This window comes from Geotrypetes seraphini, chromosome 11 (genome assembly GCF_902459505.1).
Source record: "Geotrypetes seraphini chromosome 11, aGeoSer1.1, whole genome shotgun sequence".
Lineage (NCBI taxonomy): Eukaryota > Metazoa > Chordata > Amphibia > Gymnophiona > Dermophiidae > Geotrypetes > Geotrypetes seraphini.
The window spans coordinates 139,549,667-139,565,513 of NC_047094.1; the positions used below are offsets into that span (position 1 = coordinate 139,549,667).

A 15,847-nucleotide genomic window follows, 5' to 3' on the forward strand; every position below is an offset into this window, starting at 1 on the left:
TCTTTTAAATTCATCCTACAAGGATAGGGAAATACATACTGTAGATGAATGCAACTCATCCAACCTAACCTCCTACTGTCAGAGTACCTGGATAGATATGCAGACAGAATCTCTTCCCCAGTCTTCTTGCTACAGAATATCCTACACAGAGTTCCACAAGCCTCTGCCCTTCCAGCTTCATAATTTTCAGGGAACTCGTTGGCATCAAACATGGGATTGGAGACCATGGTGTCGGTGGACATTTGGGAGCCCTTGCGACGAAATTCCACACCAGCCTGGGTTGCCAAAGCTGCAGAGAAGAAAAAGAGCGTAGCTCATTGCATTTGAAGATCAGAAGCTCAGGCTCATGGGAATTTACATGCAAAGATTTCATCCTTTTTTAAAATGATCATTGAGGAGTTACTCCCAGCACCTGAACCACTACCTCCTACGACTTCATCCATATGAGTAAACAAACAAAAGAAAGCAATTTATATATTTTTTTGTGGTCTGACCTTCTTTCCCTTTGCTATATTTATTTACAATCAAATTGTTTTCTTAAAGTATGCCAGTGATGAAGATATGAGGTCTCAGAGCACACAAAGAACTTTCTGTTCAGAATCCACTCAGGTCCTGAGACACATCCCAAAATAAGATCACTTCAATTTGGAACTGCTGTACCTGCACTTTCTACTACAAATACTCCATTTCAAAGACTAGATCATCAGCTGAGTCCTTCATTAATGACATCTGAACTACACGTCATACAAGCTGCATAAGGATATTAACTAATTGATCTTAGTATAACTAAATATTGATCCTCATTTTAGAAGCATTCCCATGTGTAATCAGCAGCTTTTAAGGGCTCCTTTTACAAAGGTGCGCTAGCAGTTTTAGCACGCGCTACAATGCCGCACGTGCTAGACGCTAACGCCTCCATAGAGCTGGCGTTAGTATTTTCTGTGTAGCACGGGGTTAGTGTGCACGGCATTGCAGCGCGCGCTAAAAACGCTAGTGCACCTTTGTAAAAGGAGCCCTAAGGGTGTTTATTGCCTACATATGCAAATAGTGAGTTTTGAAAATCGCTATTTACATGGAATCCACATCACATGTAGACTGCAAGGAGGCACCAAAAATATAGACCCTGTTTTACATATCAATATGGAAAAATTCAAACGTCGGCATTTATATTTGACCCCAGGTACGTATAAAACACCTGCTGAAAGAGGCCTGTGTAAAGGCTGAGGTCAGCTTCCTCACCCTCAAACTGACATATTCAGTATATCAAGATATTGTTTTTGGTGGAATTCAGTTTGTCATGTATATAAAATGGAAAGAGCGTTGGCAGTTCAAAAAGGTTATTATAATAAATTTAAGGATGTGTGGGGACCATTATAGTAATGAATAAGTTACACTTTTCCCAATTTTAATACACATTTGGATTTGGGATGGGGGGTTTCTTGGTTTTCCATTAAGAATATATATATGAGGGTCATAAGATATTATTTTCAGGTGGTATATATTAATTATATATGAATTTGGGAGGGGGGGGTTAAATCTTCTTGGTGTATGATATTGAAGATTTTTCAAGTGATGTTGTATTATAATTGTTTGATATTTACTGTACACTTGATGTAAGTTATAAAATGAATAAAGAAATTTAAAAAAAAAAAAAAAAAGAGAGAGAAAAAAAAAGATATTCTGTATTACAGATGCACCCCTCTGAATCTCCAAACCCCCACCCAGTTTTTACTGAGGTCCATGATAGTCGAGTGCAATTCTTGTCTTTGGGGCACCCCCCAGCCAGTCGACAATAAACTTACATGAGCAGATCTGCAAGAATTACACCACTGGTGTACAACTCTCTCTCATGCAAGTTTACTGTGGCATCCTGAAAACCTAACCAGCAGGGCATGTCCTGAGGACTGGTTTGAGAAACACTAGTCTAGTGGCAACAGGAGCAATCAAAATGGCAGACCTGATCCCTAGTGGTAATCTTGTAACACTAATACAAGTTGTGAGTGCCAAATTGAACACGGAACTAGCAAGAGCAGGAGATCCTGACAAGTGGGGATCACTCCTACTCAACTATTAGGGACCCCAGTAAGAGTCGAGAAAGAATCATGGCAGGTGACTGAAATGAGAAGAGGGGAGAAATTCTGATCATTCTAGAGAGAATCAGAGAATACTGATCTTATTTGGAGGGGGAGAGAGATTATGAAATGTACAATTTTAAAAACCTACTCCTATATATTAGGGTAAATCAAAAAGTAAAGGCTTTAATAGAAGTAACTGTGAGCAATTGAACATATCATTTTTCCCTTTTCCCATTTGTTGGGTTTTTCAACTGCTCCTGAAGTCAGATGAGCATCACTTCCTTCATCATGCTTTGTCTCATATCGTTTCGGGAACCTCCACACATTGTGCAGATCAGTCAGCTGTTTGGGAACCCATCGTATGCAGACCTTCTTGTATTCCAAGTCATCATGCATTATGGCAATTGCAGATCCATTGCTGATATCTAAATCTGCAGCCAACTTAGAATTTGATTAAGCGATCAATCAAGAAAAATATTAAACTTGAAACTTGAACTAAGACATCATTATCAGTCGGTCTTCTCTAATCAAGGCAGCTGCCATGTCAATGTGTTCTTGTGTTGATGGGCGACCAAAACGGACCTCCTTCGGTTACACCTGTTCTTCCCACTTTAAACCTTTTTACCCACTCAAACATTTCGTTGTTCATGGTGCTGTGTCCATACCGAGTCAAAATCTGACCGTGAATTTCCAAAGGTTTCACTCCCTCTGCCCAAAGCAAGAGCACTACTGCATGTTGTTCTTCAATGGTACAATCTTGCAATGGAGCGTCCATGTTTCAGACCTCGTGCCTGCCACATGACTGAAGGCTGTACGTGAACGAACTATCCAATAGGCAACGTATGAGTACATATGTTGCATTTCACTAGCTCTGTTCCAGTTATCGCATAATTTTAACAACTGCTTTTAATTTTTGATTCGCCCTTACATATGGAGAGATATCATTTTAACCTTCCCCCACATATGCAGCTTTTTAAAACCTCTGCACCTGTGGGACATGAAGAGAGGTGGATTTGCAGTCCTGGACTTCCTTATACTTGTCTTATAAGAGGCTCTGCATTTGGAAGAACTTTTTAAAAATACAGCGGGAACTGTGCATGTCTCAAACTAGACGTCTAGACATTTGGAGCATTGAGATTAAGCATCAAATTACTGCATCTCAATGGCCACAAATTTGGTCTTGGAGGATGAGTTGTACAATGTCGGCATCTATGAGACAAACTTGTTTTTTTCTGTTGCACCGAGCTTTCTGGACCCCTGTTCATTTACAATTAGATAGCTCTAAGTCTAATAGATGTTGGCATTGCCATCTCGAAGCGGGGACTTTAGATCATTTATTGTTCTATTGTCCATTCATTTTGGCTTTTTGGAAATCGATTTGGGGCCAAATAAATTGTTTGTTGGAAAATCCTGTGGCTTTATCCTATGATACTATATTATTTAGAATGTCAATGAGGCAGAAAAGTCAAATTTATGCAAAGAATAATAAGCTATTACTTATTATGACAGGAGTTGCCATTCAGCAGATTGGAAAAATTTGAATAGATTAAATTATAGTTTTTGGTAGAATTCATTATGTCATATGTACAAGATGGAAAGAATGTTAGCCTTGCAGAAAGGTAATTTTAATAACTTTCAGGAGGTTTGGAGGCCATTAATAGAATATTGTAATGAGTAGTTATTGGATTATCATTTTTCCCTAATAGGTATAATTGCAAAGTATGGGGGGGGGAGGGGATTTCTGATTTGATATTAAATGATTAGATTAATAGGACAGAATATATAATATATAATATGATATATGTACTACATATAAATTAGTAGGGTTTGGAGGGAGGGTTTAAATATTATGATTTAAGTTAAATTGATAGAGAATCAAGTGATATTGTATAAGTTTAAATGTTATTTTATGATACACTTGTTGTAAGATGTAAAATGAATAAAGAATTTAAAATACAACCCCCCCCCCAAAAAAAAAACCCCCAACTAGACATCTAAATCAACATCTCTTCTAACTGGGCTCAGTGTGGGTATTTTCAAAATATTTTACTTTTAGAAGCACCCACAAGATGAGAAAGATGTGGCTTTTCCATAGCATAAGTGTCTCCATGTTGTGTAGTGAATACAGGACCATCTTAACCGAGTTATGCAATAAGGACCACGGAAACAGCTCCACTATTTCAACAATTCTAGAAAATTATTTATTAGTAAGCAAAGAAATGGTCAATGGGGTTCTTGACCTCCAATTTCCTATTTGTGTTCTGACCAAATGGAGAGATATACAGGTATACTGCATAACTGAAAGTTTACTATTTTGACACATGGTGGGATTAGTTTAACTTAAAAGGATTAAATATAAGTACAGTGGTACCTCGGTTTACGAGTGCACCGGTTTGCGAGTGTTTTGCAAGACGAGCAAAACATTCGCAAAATCGGCGCCTCGGAAACCGAGCGCGCTTCGATTTGCAAGTGCCCCTCTCCTCGGCGAACCGGCACCCTCCCCCCCCGCGATCCAGCACCCCCCCCCCGCGACCTGAGGTCCCCCCAACCCACCCGAACCCTCTTCTTACTTTTCTGTAGCCTCCGCAGCGGCACCGGCACCAGCATGTCCTGTGCGTGGTGCCGGTGCCTGAAGATCTGCTTCCTGTGCTGGGCCTTGAGCATGTGCGTATGCTCAAGGCCTGAGAGTTCATGTCGAACATGAACTCTCAAGGCCCAGCACAGGAAGCAGATCTTCAGGCACTGGCACCACGCACAGGACATGCTGGTGCCGGTGCCACTGCAGAGGCTACAGCAAAGTAAGAAGAGGGTTCGGGTGGGTTGGGGGGACCTCAGGTCGAGGCGGGGGGTGCCCGATGGCGGCGGGGGGGGTGTGGATCGCGGGGGGGAGGGTGCCGGTTTGCGGGGGGGGGGCCTTCGGGGGGAGCAATGCCGGTTTTCGTGGGGGGGGAGCAGCGCTGCTGGCCTCGGGGGGGAAGGGGGGCGGTGGAAATCTATCAAAGCGAGTTTCCATTATTTCCTATGGGGAAACTCGCTTTGATAAACGAGCATTTTTGTATTACGAGCATGCTCCTGGAACGGATTATGCTCGTAATCCAAGGTACCACTGTATATAACTTCCTCTGAACACCTTTTCAACATTTGTCACAGAATATGGGCAAGTGATAGAATAATATTCAATGGTAATTTGGCACTGGAACAGCCATGAAAAAGACATCTTCTGCATGCTAAAAACAGATACAGTGGTTTTCTTGGCCTGTATCTTCAACTTTCTAGGGCACTCAAAAGCAAACCTGGCAAGCAATTTCAAGAACCACCTCAATCTGAGGTGCTACTTTGATCAAAGTGTTTTAATACCAGTCCTTTGCTCATTATAGTAACCACAAAATAATGATTACTCTTGGCCCACAACCTATGGAATTCTCTGCCATATCATCTCAGTTTTGAAACAGGCTTTAAAAAGTCATTTGATCTTGAATAGCTCTGGGGGAAACAGCATCTATCTACATAGGGCTCAGCCACTTTTTTACATTTTTTATTGTTGTAAACTACTCATGAAGTCACAAAACCGCCAATGAAGAAATATTCCGAGAGAACAAGGACTTTTACAGTTCCTGGAGCTGCAAATCCATGTTTTAACCATGTGGTACTTTTCTCACAACATCATCTGTTTTTAAGACTTCTTGACATTTTCTTCAGTTTAAATACTCCTGGAACCTCCAAGCATTAAATTCATATTAATCCAACCATCAGCTGAAGATCCTATGCGTTGCTGCTTACTCCTTAACTAAATTCACCTAAGACTATGGGCTCCTTCCTTGTACACTATCTAAAGAAATAACTTATGTGATCTTAAAAGGGTCCAGGGAAGAGCGACGAAAATGATAAAAGGTATGGAAAACCTTTCATACGCAGACAGGTTGGAAAGGCTGGGGCTCTTCTCCCTTGAAAAGCAGAGACTCAGAGGAGACATGATAGAGACTTTCAAGATCATGAAAGGCATAGAGAAGGTAGAAAGGGACAGATTCTTCAGACTATTAGGAACCACAAGCACAAGGGGGCACTCGGAGAAACTGAAAGGGGACAATTTTAGAACCAATGCTAGGAAGTTCTTTTTTACTCAGAGTATGGTGGACACCTGGAATGCGCTTCTGGAGGTTGTGATAGGACAGAGTACACTACGGGGGTTCAAAGAAGGATTGGATAAATTCCTGAAGGATAGGGGGACTGAGGGATACAGATATAGAGGTAGAGATAAGTTATAGAAAGAGTATAGATAGAAAGATAAGAGGGATTAAAGGGCTTAGAAAAGGATCACTTTACAGGTCAAGGGCCTGATGGGACGCCGCGGGTGCGGACTGCTGGGCGCGATGGACCTCTGGTCTGACCCAGCGGAGGCAACTTCTTATGTTCTTAAACATTATTGTACATTACTGGATACTAAAGGTCATCACAACCTGTGAAAAATCATATTCCAACCAAACCCACTTCTATGTCATGGCACACTTAAAAAAACATATTGAGCTGCAAAACCTAGTTGTAATCTACATCTTTCACTAATACAGTCTCAACAGCTAAGTTCAAAGTCCGTTTTAGCCAACCATATCTTAGTTTGGTATTTTCTTAATACAGTAGAGCACTTTAAATTTGAGGTTTCATTATCAAACATACCGATTACTTAAGAATAAAATCTAGGCTTTAAACCCATTTGAATGATCCAGAAAAACATTTTGAATCCGTGCAGATTTTACTTCTATGGTAACTAAGAGCAGTGATATCAGCGGAAAAAGAGCCAGAGAATGAACAAGCACAGAAACCGATGACACTGTTGGGACAAACGTCACGGTGAACCCATTAGCCATGAACATGTGAAGAAAGGGTTGAAAAATCTTTCCACTTATTAAACTTAAATATTACCTCTCATGATGCATTACGCAGTTTACAATTAAGAAAGAATTTTATATTGGTCAAACAATAATCTATGATTTAAAGTCACAGAAAAGTAATAATTAAGTTTTATGCTGACAATGACTAATGAGAATGCAGAATTTGTGGAACTTTATGTGGAGAAATGCAAAGTGATGCACATTGAGAAGAATCATCTGAGGGCTCCTTTTACCAAGCCACACTAGCTGCTACCATCTCCTTTGGACCAGGTGGTAGATTTCCGGCTAGTGCGCGCATTAAAACCGTTAGCACGGCTTTGTAAAAGGAGCCCTAAGTCATAAATAGCAAATGCTAGGGTCCACTTTAGAGATCAGCACCCAAGAAAAAGATCTGGGTGTCATTTTAGATAATACCCTGAAACCTTCTGTCTAAATGTACAGTGGCAGCCAAAAAAGGCAAACAGGATGCGAGGAATTATTAAAACAGGGATGGTCAATAAGAGCAAAAATATTTATTCTAAGGTCTCTGGATCTCAGAGAAGATATTGAAAAGGTTCAAATAAGCATAAGCAAGATGATAAAGGGGATGGAAACATTAGAAAAGAGATGGCTTGGAGGAGATGTGACTGAGCTCTCCAAAATCCACAGCAGGTACAAAGGAACAGGGTACACGCAATGAAGTTACATGCAAACACTAATAGTTTTTCACTGGAAGAATAATTAAGCTCTTGAACTCGTTGCCAGAAAATGTAGTAACAGTGGTTAAAGTAGCTGGGTTTAAAACTATGGAGACAGATCAATGAAAGGAGCAGCCTGTGAAACATGAACTTGTTCCCCATGAGATAAGTGACTTAAAATATATTTTGAATAAAGTAACAAGTATCTTTTTAAATAGAAATGTGGATAAAATTATTGCACAGAAAAAGGATGCATTGAAAAAAAAAAATCATTAAATGGAAGGATTATGTGGAATGTTCTGATCATTCACTGCCAAAGAAAGAGCAAACTGTCAAGCTCCCAGAGAACTGCTGGATGACTGTACTGGCTCCAAACACTGACCCCTACGAAGGCATGCCACCACCTATGTGTTCTCTTTCCTATACCGATTGCAGTTCTTCCCCGCACCTCCCTCTCTGTTTCAGTAAGTCAATATTGTCCCAAAATTGTTTGTCTCCCCTTTTTCTTTACTATTGTACATCGCTTTGAATTTATGAAAAAGCGATTTTTTCAAATTTTAAATAAACTTGGAAATAATAAATAAACTTTATTTGCAACCACAATATGATCAAGTTCAAAGTTGAAGTAGGAATACCGAAGGGAAAGAGAACCACAGCGACAACTTTTAACTTCAAGAAAGGAAACTACGAAGCGATGAGGGTAATGGTAAGGAAGAAACTTAGGAACAGCTCAAAGAAATGGCAGACTGTACAGCAAGCCTGGTCTTTATTCAAGGACAGAGTGAGCAAGGCGCAAAATCTGTATATCCCCAGATTCAGAAAAGGGTGCAAAAAGAGCCGAACAAAAGACTAAAGAAGCGAAGAAAGTGATAGGGGATAAGAATTCTTTCAAGAAATGGAAAAAGGGCAAAACCAAAGAGAACTGGAAAGAACACAGGAAGTATCAAAAAATAGGTCACCTCGTGGTTAGAAAAGCAAAAAGAGAATATGAAGAGAGGCTAGCCAGGGAAGCACGAAATTTCAAACCGTTCTTCAGATATGTTAAAGGGAAGCAGCCGGCTAGGGAGGAGGTGGGACCGCTGGATGACGGAGATAGGAAGGGAGTGGTGAAAGAAGTGACGGAAAGACTAAACATGTTCTTTTTGTCAGTATTTACAAAAGAGGACACATCTAATATACCGGAACATGAACAAATCTTCAAAGGAGACCAAGCAGAAAAATGAACATCCATGGAAGTAAGCCTCAAAGACGTACACCGGCAGATAGAAAAAGTAAAAACTGACAAATCACCGGGCCCAGACGGAATCCACCCTAGGATACTGAAAGAACTAAAGTAGGAAATAGCGGAACTACTACAGCAAGTCTGTAATCTATCCCTGAAAACAGGCGTGATTCCAGAGGATTGGAAGATAGCCAATGTTACGCCCATCTTTAAAAAGGGATCGAGAGGTGACCCGGGGAACTAAAGACTGGTAAGTCTGATCTCGGTCCCAGGGAAAATGGCGGAAGTACTGATAAAAGATAGCATCGAGGAGCATCTAGAAAGGAATAAACTTATGATAACAAGTCAACATGGCTTCTGCAAGGGAAGATTGTGCCTGACAAACTTATTGCACTTCTTCGAAGGAATTAACAAATGGATGGACAAAGGGGACCCCATAGACATCGTATACTTAGACTTCCAAAAAGCCTTTGACAAGGTACCCCATGAACGCCTACTTCAGAAACTGAAGAACCAAGGGGTGGAAGGAGACGTACACAGATGGATCAGGAATTGGTTAGCGGGTAGGTAGCAGAGGGTAGGAGTGAAGGGCCACTACTTGGACTGTAGGAGGGTCACGAGTGGTGTTCCGCAGTGGTCGGTGCTTGGACCGCTGCTATTTAATGTATTTATAAATGATCTAGAAACAAGGACGAAGTGCGAAGTAATAAAATTCGCAGACGACACCAAACTATTTATTGGGGCTAGGACTATAGAAGACTGCGAAGATTTACAAAGGGACCTGAACAAACTAGGGGAGTGGGCGATGAGATGGCAGATGAAGTTTAATGTAGAGAAATGTAAAGTCTTGCACGTAAGAAACAGAAACCCGAGGTCAGCTACATGATGGGAGGGCTGTCATTGAGTGAGAGTACCCAAGAAAGGGACTTGGGGGTAATAGTGGACAAGACAATGAAGCCGTCGGCACAGTGCGCAGTGGCCGCTAAGAAAGCGAATAGAAGCTAGGTATAATCAAGAAGGGTATTACAACCAGAACGAAAGAAGTTATCCTGCCGTTGTATCGGGTGATGGTGCGCCCGCATCTGGAGTACTGAGTCCAATATTGGTCACCGTACCTAAAGAAGGATATAGCGATACTCGAGAGGGTTCAGAAGAGAGCGACACACTTGATAAAGGGTATGGCAAACCTTTCATACACTGAAAGATTAGAGAAACTGGGGCTCTTTTCCCTGGAGAAGCGGAGACTTAGAAGGGATATGATAGAGACTTACAAGATCATGAAGGGCATAGAGAAAGTGGAAAGGGACAGATTCTTCAAATTTTCGAAGACTACAAGAACAAGAAGGTATTCGGAAAAATTAAAAGGGGACAGATTCAAAACCAATGCTAGGAAGTTCTTCTTCACCCAGAGGGTGGTGGACACCTGGAATGCGCTTCCAGAGGGCTTGATAGTACAGAGTACGGTTTTGGGGTTCAAGAAGGGATTGGATGATTTCCTGAAGGAAAAGGCGATAGAAGGGTATAGATAGAGGATTACTATACAGGTCCTGGACCTGATGGGCCGCCGCGTGAGCGGACTGCTGGGCATGATGGACCTCTGGTCTGACCCAGCAGAGGCATTACTTATGTTCTTATGTACTTACCACCTACCAGTTTTATCCAGATTCAGCCCTACTGATCAAAGGAGGCATCAGGAATATGAAATGCAAATACCACCAAAAATTCATGAAAACGCTCAAGTTTTAAAGGGCATGATGGCTATAAAAACGTCACAAAGAATGTCATCATTGAGGGTGAGATTTGGTGCATTATGCACGGAACATTCTGTGGTCTTCTACCAAGTTCTCAAGAAGGTAATGATATTGATTTTGAAAGGTTCCAGTCAGACGGGAAGGTGGCCAATGAGCTAATGAGATGTTTGATGGCTAACTTTGACCTAGACCTCCATGAAGATGATGTTGAGAAACAAAGCATGACTTGCTCCCATGTATCAGACTTTCTGATTCTGAAATAACTGTTCTGAACATGGAAACAGCAGAGAATGACAATGAAGAAGATATATTCCGTTACCACTTTGGAAAATCTCTCTTGCATCCCTTTATGCAATAGCTCCTTCTATCAAAGATGAAGCTTAAACCGAATGGATTACACCTGAATATAACTGAATTCTAGCATTATATTATGTGCAACAAGACGACCCTTTAGACTTCCAAGGGTTCCAAACCCCGACTTTCACAATTCTACCTCTCATCTCTCCTGTACGCCCCTTGCTTTTCTTGTCTATAAAATGACATATTGACTACTTTTGTTGCATGAGCTCTTGTCCAACTGTAAATTGCCTTGAGCCTTTATTGGCACAGAGCAATCCACAAATCTCTGATTAGATTAGAATTACCTTTTGGTATATGGTGGTGAAACAGATATATTTTGTACATTATTTCTATGTTCCTTTTACAACTAATATCTACACATAAAAACTATTTGGAACAACCATAGTTGTAATTGTTTTTGTTGGTAGATGCTCTACAGTAATCAATTATAATATACTTTTAGCAAATCTTCCCTTTCGACTGGTTTATAGCATCCAAGTAATGTGCTTCCATCTTCTTTAGACAATTTCCCCAAATGGTGACTCCTTGGTGACCAAAAGCTGACAAAGCTGGCTCTTGCAGTGCCTTTTCCTCACCATGAAAAACTACTTCTATAAAGGACCTGGGTTCATTTTCTCAGCCAAATACTTCATAGCACCGAATATGAGGATTTGCCTTCTGTTTTCCTGGAAATACAGAGATACTGATTCTATATTGTACAGATCAGTATATTAGAAGATAATAAAAAGCATCAGACAACTCACAAATGCTTTGGCTTTTAAATCTCTCAAAGCCCAATCTAGTTTAAGCACTTCCATCTCCCAAGTGTACAGCAATAAACTATCTAAATACACACCAATAAAATATAACCTATTATGAGCTATTGGCAAGGAATTGTCTGTTATGTCTGTGGTGTTCTCTAGGGTAACCTAATGGTTAGAACAGATGACTGAGAACTGGAAGAGCAGAGTTCAAATCCCAATGGACCTCCTTTTGTTCATGGCAAATCACTTAACCCCCCCCCTCCAAGTGCCTCAGGTACAAATTGGAAAAATACCTACTCTACCTGAGTGTACGCGGCTTCGATAGCATTCGGGCCTGCAAGAGGTGAGGTGGGAGAACAGGAGGCTTTAGAGGACAGCTAGAAGGAGCAAACTTGCACGGGTGCTCCTAACCCCAGAGAAAACAGTATGTTCACAAGCCATAATAAATCAATATACATCAATGGGCAGGATGAAGGCTGACTTACTTACATTTTTCTCTCTTTGTGGGCAAGTAAAGAACACCCCACATCTACTCAGAGGAATAGATCAAAATGCCCGTATACATTAAATCAATAGGGGTGTGTTAAAGAATGGGAGCAATGTCTGGTCTTTAGAACACCTTATTTCAACCTCAGGGGTTTTTTTCTTGCCTCATGAAATTGTTGGCCAGTTTTCAATCGCAATGCCCTCGAGTTCTCTCAAATCTTACATGTACTTCTATAAAGGTGTATACATTCTGAACACATAAATAAAAATAAGGATTTGTGCTTCTTTTTCTATTGATACCAAAACCTAGCCATAATCATTCTTAGCCATGTAAATGCATTACTTTTAAATTCTGTATGTACAAATTCAATATTAAACAGAGAGATATTTATTTCAGGAAACCTCAGCAGTCATTAACAAAGCATAACAATCCTTTGCTAAACAGATTGTCATCACCTTAGAACACAATTGTTGTTTCTATAAAGATTTTTCTTAACGGAACTATGCCTTCAGAAGCCAGTTTTTCAACCAACATAAATTGTCTTTCTAGAAAAGGTCAAACTGGAAAATCCAATTAACCAATTCTGCAAATTTGATTAACGGTGGATATGTGCTGACTGCAAAGGCCTGAATTGGCTTAGTGGACCTAAGAGAGACTAGGGGTTAAGATGAGTACCGAGCAGAGCTTTGGATTCTTGCCATAGCTTAGAAGAAAAACCCCAACAAATTTTTAAATTGAATCAGGTTGGGCAGACTAGATGGACCATTTGGGTCTTTATCTGCCGTCACCTACTATGTTACTATGAGGTGACTGTGCCAAGGAAAAGCATACTGCCCCCTATAGGGGTTATGTAGAAATTCAGAATGAGAAAATTTAATTATAGAATATGGAAAACATATCTTAAAGGATAACTTATGAGAATTTTTCTTATCAAATGTTGAAAACTTCCAAATATCAATCAAACCTCATACAACTGTGTGTTTTCTTAAACCTATGATGGGTTGTTTATAAGCTCAGGTCATCAGCTGTAAATATAATAAGTATGCTCACCTATACTCTGGACAAGTATATTGAATTAAAAAATCTGATTTATAAAGTTAATTAGAAAAGTATCATCTCTGAGAAATCAAATCCCTGGCAATGCTAACCTTCCAAGGCATTGAATGGCACATGCAGAGAGAACGGAAGGGTGTAAATCTTTATGTATCTTCCCATGAGCCATTTTGTTTTGTCTAAAGACACGGATTATGTGCCATGGCTGGAAAATACACTCCATGCAGAATGCACACAAATCAAACACTAGGTCTGCATAAAAGAAGCTTCAAAATAAAATAACAAAACAAAAGACATAGGTTAGTACAGTCCTGGAATTTATGGCACACTCACAGATGGAAGTACAAAAAGTGATGGGATTGATTCAGGCAGATTAAATTTGCTTATAGCCGACAATCGTACCCATTCAAAAACACAGAAAAAAAAAAGCAAAACCAAACCATGTAAAGGTGCAAAATCTACAAAAAAACAATGGTGGGCAAGGTCATAAAATGTTAGAACAAAAAGGGATTTATGAGAAATGAAATTAAAAGAACATGATTGCAATTAAGGAGAAACTACTAGTTCCTACTTACAAGATTTATAAGAAAGAAGAATTTGGATAAAAGAGGCTGCAAGATAATAGAAATAAAATGGAAAGAAATCAAAGGACAGCAGTGGTTATAAAACACTTTTAAAAGATTGTGAAGTTTTAAACTGTTCAAAGTTGATTTTCAAAGTATTAATACAGTCAAATATTTCTGCTACACACATAGGGCCAATTCTAATGTTTATCTACAGGTGTTTCTCTCCCACATTACACCTAAGTTCAGATAGGCCATGGAGGAGATACAGGTCTGTAGCAAACGTCTGAATTGGGCCTACAGGAAACTGGCATCCGGGCTTGAAATTGTGATTTCAAACAGAAAATTACCATACAAAACAATAAACAACCTGCCAAATCGAGACGCAGAATGGATCGGACTAACCCTTCCCAGCTATACTTAAACTAATACTGTGTATGCTAAACCAGAATTAAACTATTAGTCACATTTTATTTTGTCCTGGGGCTACTATCAGCAACACTCTGGACTTCACAACCCTCCTGCTGTCAGTCTTAACCCTAGCTGAATACACAGAATTACTCTGGAACACATTGTCAGAGGTTGTGGTTGAGAGCGGATTTCCTGGAGGAAAAGGCCATCGTCTGTTATTGAGACAGACATGGGGGAAGCCTCTGCTTGCCCTGGATTGGTAGCATGGAATGTTGCTACTTCTTGGGTTTTGGCCAGGTACTAGGGACCTGGATTGGCCACCATGAGAAAAGGCTACTGGGCTTGATGGACCGTTGGGTTGACCCAATAAGGCTAGTCTTATGCACTAAACGCCAATGGAATAGTCAGAATGGTGCAAGCATTTTAAGCAAGCGAACTGGGAATTAAGAGAATGCATAGATTTTCTATATTTTAATTTTAAATTATTTTAAGAAAATAAATGTTTCTTATTGGTCCTTACTTGGGGGGGGGGATATCTTAGTCATCAGCCTGGGAAAAGAGTAACAGGACAGTGAATGGTAGAAGAGAGAGATTTCAGAGGAGAGAGAAGGGAAGGGAAGAGGATGGGAATCAGGGAGGAGAGGACTGAGCAGGACAAGGAGCTTCTACATCCTCACTCATACCCTACCCTTAATCTCCAGTCCTGATTTTAAACCCCCCTCCCTCCTGAAACCCTAAATCTGAACAGCCAGCACTCAAGCTCTGTTTTGATCTCAGTTACTGGCATCTCACAGGAAGGGAAGATGGAAGCCTGATATTCTTTTTTGGGGACGGGACAGTTGTCTCCCCTCCCCAAGAATGATCGTGTGACTTTCCATGTTGATTCTGAAGCTGTGCAGCAGCTCATCTTCCATGAACAACACTTTGGGGATCTGCATGGTGAAATAAGGGTGAAGCCGTTATCTGAGAACAGAGGAAAGAGACTTTGTTTGACACCACTAGTTTATGTTCTAATAGCTTGAAGACCATAGATAGGTTCACTTGCGTGATGTTAAGAAAAGAAATGATTTCAATACGTCTGATGTTAGGGTACCTGTACGTAGTACTTTCCTGTTCTGGCTGTCTGCTAATGCCAGGAGTGTGACACGGGAGACAAAGATTGAGCTAAAGTATTTGGAAAGAGGTGGGGAAAGCGTGCAGAAGGGGGATAGGGACTTGCCTACCGCCTTTTGGCGGTTACACAATCATATTCAAAACGGTTTACATAAAGGTACTCGAACATTTTCTCTGATGTGAAGGGGGGGGTGTTGTTCCCAATTTGAAAGCATCAGTACCCAAATATTCTGCGGTTTGGAAAAAGGAGGATCTAATGTAATCTAAACTCTTCTAACCCGTCAGATCCCTAAAAAGATCCAAAGTGAAGCCCTTCGGCCCATATTCTAGAAATTGCGCCTTAACTTAGGCGCCTCAGTTAAGTACAAAACACATCTAAAATAAATGCCAGAAGTGGCGTTAGACGCTATAAAATGCCTCGGTAGGCGTGGTTTACGTCAAAAGCTAGGCACCAGAAATAGAGGCCTTGAAAGCCCTGGCCTATCTTTCCTGAAGGCGAGATTCTC

At 40.5% G+C, this 15,847-nt stretch overlaps 1 protein-coding gene across 5 annotated transcripts in view; it reads right to left on the bottom strand.

The window, feature by feature from the left end:
- RALGAPB (Ral GTPase activating protein non-catalytic subunit beta) overlaps nt 1–15,847 on the bottom strand; it is a 173,317-nt gene that overhangs the window by 112,903 nt on the left and 44,567 nt on the right. For 3 of the 5 annotated variants that reach the window (XM_033962656.1, XM_033962654.1, XM_033962655.1), the window contains exons 9-10: nt 13,830–13,865; nt 88–289 (exon numbers count right to left, since the gene is read on the bottom strand). In XM_033962656.1, coding sequence (XP_033818547.1) covers nt 88–289; nt 13,830–13,865 — 238 coding nt within the window. The remainder of the gene's footprint in view (nt 1–87; nt 290–13,829; nt 13,866–15,847) is intronic. The other 2 variants (XM_033962658.1, XM_033962657.1) reach the window with 1 other exon arrangement.